Source organism: Austrofundulus limnaeus, unplaced genomic scaffold (genome assembly GCF_001266775.1).
Source record: "Austrofundulus limnaeus strain Quisiro unplaced genomic scaffold, Austrofundulus_limnaeus-1.0 Scaffold945, whole genome shotgun sequence".
Classification (NCBI taxonomy): domain Eukaryota; kingdom Metazoa; phylum Chordata; class Actinopteri; order Cyprinodontiformes; family Rivulidae; genus Austrofundulus; species Austrofundulus limnaeus.
This window is the reverse complement of record NW_013953347.1, coordinates 72,648-75,558: the sequence shown is the minus strand read 5'-3', so window position 1 is coordinate 75,558 and position 2,911 is coordinate 72,648. Positions and strand designations below refer to the sequence as shown.

General features: G+C 42.6%; 1 protein-coding gene across 1 annotated transcript; it reads right to left on the bottom strand.

Moving 5' to 3' along the window:
• Positions 1-221: 221 nt before the first annotated feature.
• On the bottom strand, positions 222-2,520 carry LOC106533431 (oncoprotein-induced transcript 3 protein; the record flags this gene model as incomplete). Its single annotated transcript, XM_014029715.1, is given in 5 exon segments — positions 222-460; positions 540-765; positions 1,691-1,787; positions 1,870-2,270; positions 2,345-2,520. Coding segments are annotated over 5 exon segments (1,079 nt in total), but the record flags the coding sequence as incomplete, so codon positions are not given.
• Positions 2,521-2,911: the final 391 nt, after the last annotated feature.

The following is a 2,911-nucleotide window of genomic DNA, read 5'->3' as shown; positions in this document are numbered from 1 at the left end:
GTCGTTTATAGAACCTTTTCCTGATATGCTAATTTTTTGAGATAGGGATTTTTGGCTTTTCTTTCTTTACTTTTTTGCCAAAATCATCAATATTAAAACAATAAAAGGCTTGAACTACTTCAGTTGGTGTGCAATGAATCTAAAATATATGAAAGTTTAATCTTTATCAGTACATTACAGAAAATAATGAACTTTATCACAGCATGCTAATTTTTTGAGAAGGACCTGTGTGTGTATAAACTGTATATACTGTATATTCCCTGATTTTAGGCATTAGTAGTTTAGTTCTCAGAGTCTGAGTCAATGAGAACGTTGCGGTCTTCTTCTCTTCTTCTCCTGGTGAAGTGACGAACAATCACAGCCAGCAAAACCAGCGATGCGATGAAGCCGACGCCAAAGACCACCGTGGTGATGTTGGATGTGAAGACCTTGAATCCCCACGTTCCTCCTGATCTGGTCTCTAGAAGAATTGGTAACATCAGAACAGTTAGTTTTTACACAAACATTGGGACAATGAACCAAATCATCCAGATTTTAACCTGCATCACTCTTCGTCTTGATGACGACGTTGTTTTCCTTGGTTTTGGCTGCGCTGGGATCAGCGAGTCCAACAAACTGCAGAGGACCCTGGGTGATGTAGTGTCCGGTTGTCTCCTTGCTCAGCCCTCGTCTGCGTCTGCGGGACGGGGTGTTCAAACACCCCTGAGCGCATCTAGAGAAGGGACTTCCAGGTTCACACAGGATGACAGAACATGTGATGTACACCTGGAAGGAGGGGAGTTTGGGTTGTTCAAAGACTTTAATTTAATTGACTTATGTCTTTTGTTTTAGCTTTGATATTCAAACTTCATCCTAATTCTGGTTCAGTTGGCTTCTTCCTGTTAAAACAGAGTTGTTTCTCTCCACTATCACCCAAGCCTGTGCTTGTACAGGAAATGAGCAGGGTGGTAGTTCCAGAAGTTTTAACAGGAGATCTCATGCCTCCTGTTCTGTAGTTCTGTATTTTGGACTAAGCTTCTGATCCTTGAGGTTTCCTCAGTCTTACCTGGTAACGAGAGAACTGACTACCTCGCAAAATCTGGCATTCAAGCTCACTTTAAAGGACCAGAGCCTGTTGTAGGTACCTCAACAACAGTCTGTAGGACTGCCCTACAGGCCTAGATTAGACATCAATACTCAATCTGCTGGATGGAGCTGACGGACTGTAGACAGGCATGGGAACTGATTAACGGCCCAAATCTAAGGTTTGGGAAAGCTCTCATCTCCCTGWCAAGGAAAACTCTAAGTACACTGGTTGGAGTCGTAAATGGGCACAATCTGCTCAACCACCACAAAATGGTGATGGGACTCCATGACAATGGCCTGTGTGATGCCTGTGGCATTGAATTAGAGACCTCTTTGCACTACTTAGGCCACTGCCTGGCTCTGAGTAGTCAAAGGAAATAATTCTGGAGGACCCCTTTATGGATCCTGAGATGCTCAGAACACTGAGTGTTTCTAACCTTGTATCCTTCATCAGAGAGGGACGAGATGGTTCGAATAAAGACCAGTGACTTTATGGGGAGAGCAATGGACCAACTTATGAGTCCCCCACTCATATGGGTTCCTTATACATCCCCACTGACCATACCATACCATACCATACCATACCATACCATACCATACCATACCACACCACACCACACCATACCTGGTCATAGTCTCCATTGAATTTGAAGGCTTGAATTTCAAATTTGAATGAAGTCTGGTCTGATGAGTGGGTTTTCATCGTCTCATCTTTCACACATCTGGAACACAGTGAGTCAAACAAAATGACAAACGAGTTCTCAGAACATTTGTAAGAAGTCTCTCTGTGAGTTCAGCACTAACCCGTTCTGGATGAATTCATACGACAGAGGGTTCTCAGGGTTGTCGTCAGGAGTTCCTTTACACGACTCAACAAACAGAGTCACGTTTGGGAGGTCCGAGTTGGCTTCAATGCCCATATAAATCATTTCCAGCAGGTTGACCTGCACCGGATAGGCATCGGCCTCCACTTTCTTTACAAAGCTGCTGTCATTGAATATTTCAAAAGAGTAGCCAAAACTGCCAAAGCTGGACTCGGTGAAGATGTAGTCCGACTGGTGGAGGTTGTAGTAGCTGGAGATGCTGATGGTTTTGGGAAACTCACAGGAGAAGTCGATCTGAACCTTCCTCCTTCGGACGATGATCTCATCTGGACGCTCAAAGGAGTAGATCTCATTCCTGAAGGCAATGTAATCGCCTCGGTCCTACGTTTGAGAAAATAATAGTGAAAAACATACGTGTCTGAGAGGAAATGTTCCATTTAAACGTGCTTTAATACCTGGAGTTCTGTGCCGCAGGTGCTGAAGGAGATGGTGCCCATGATGTGTGTGCCGTTAGAGGTGAGCGAACAGGTGGGGTCTTTCAGTTTGAGGAAGTTTTCATCAATGTCGGGCATGGAAGACTTCTCCAGGATCACCGTCATCTTGTTTGGTGAGCACTGAACATGAGCCTTCCCTGTAAATCACAGTTATTAACCCTAAATTGATGCRCACAGTACAGGAACTAAAATATAAAACATTCACAATTAATCTAGAAAGCACTTTAAATAAAACCCTTTGCTGTGCTGTACGAAAACCCACATAAAACATACAAATTTAAAACAAAAATAAAAACTATAAAATCAATGGAAAGAAAAAAGTAAGAAGAAGAACTAAAAAAAAAACATCTCAAGCTGAGTTAAAAGCMAAAGAGGATTTAAAAACTGTAGGTGAGTTGATGATAAAACTGTTTGGTTAAAAGAATCACACTCACTCAGTTAACTTATCTTCTAATTGCTACGTTGGTATAGAGTACGTGTCTTGCTGAAGTGGGAGTGTCAGAAAGGATAGGAGRTTCTTAAACAGAC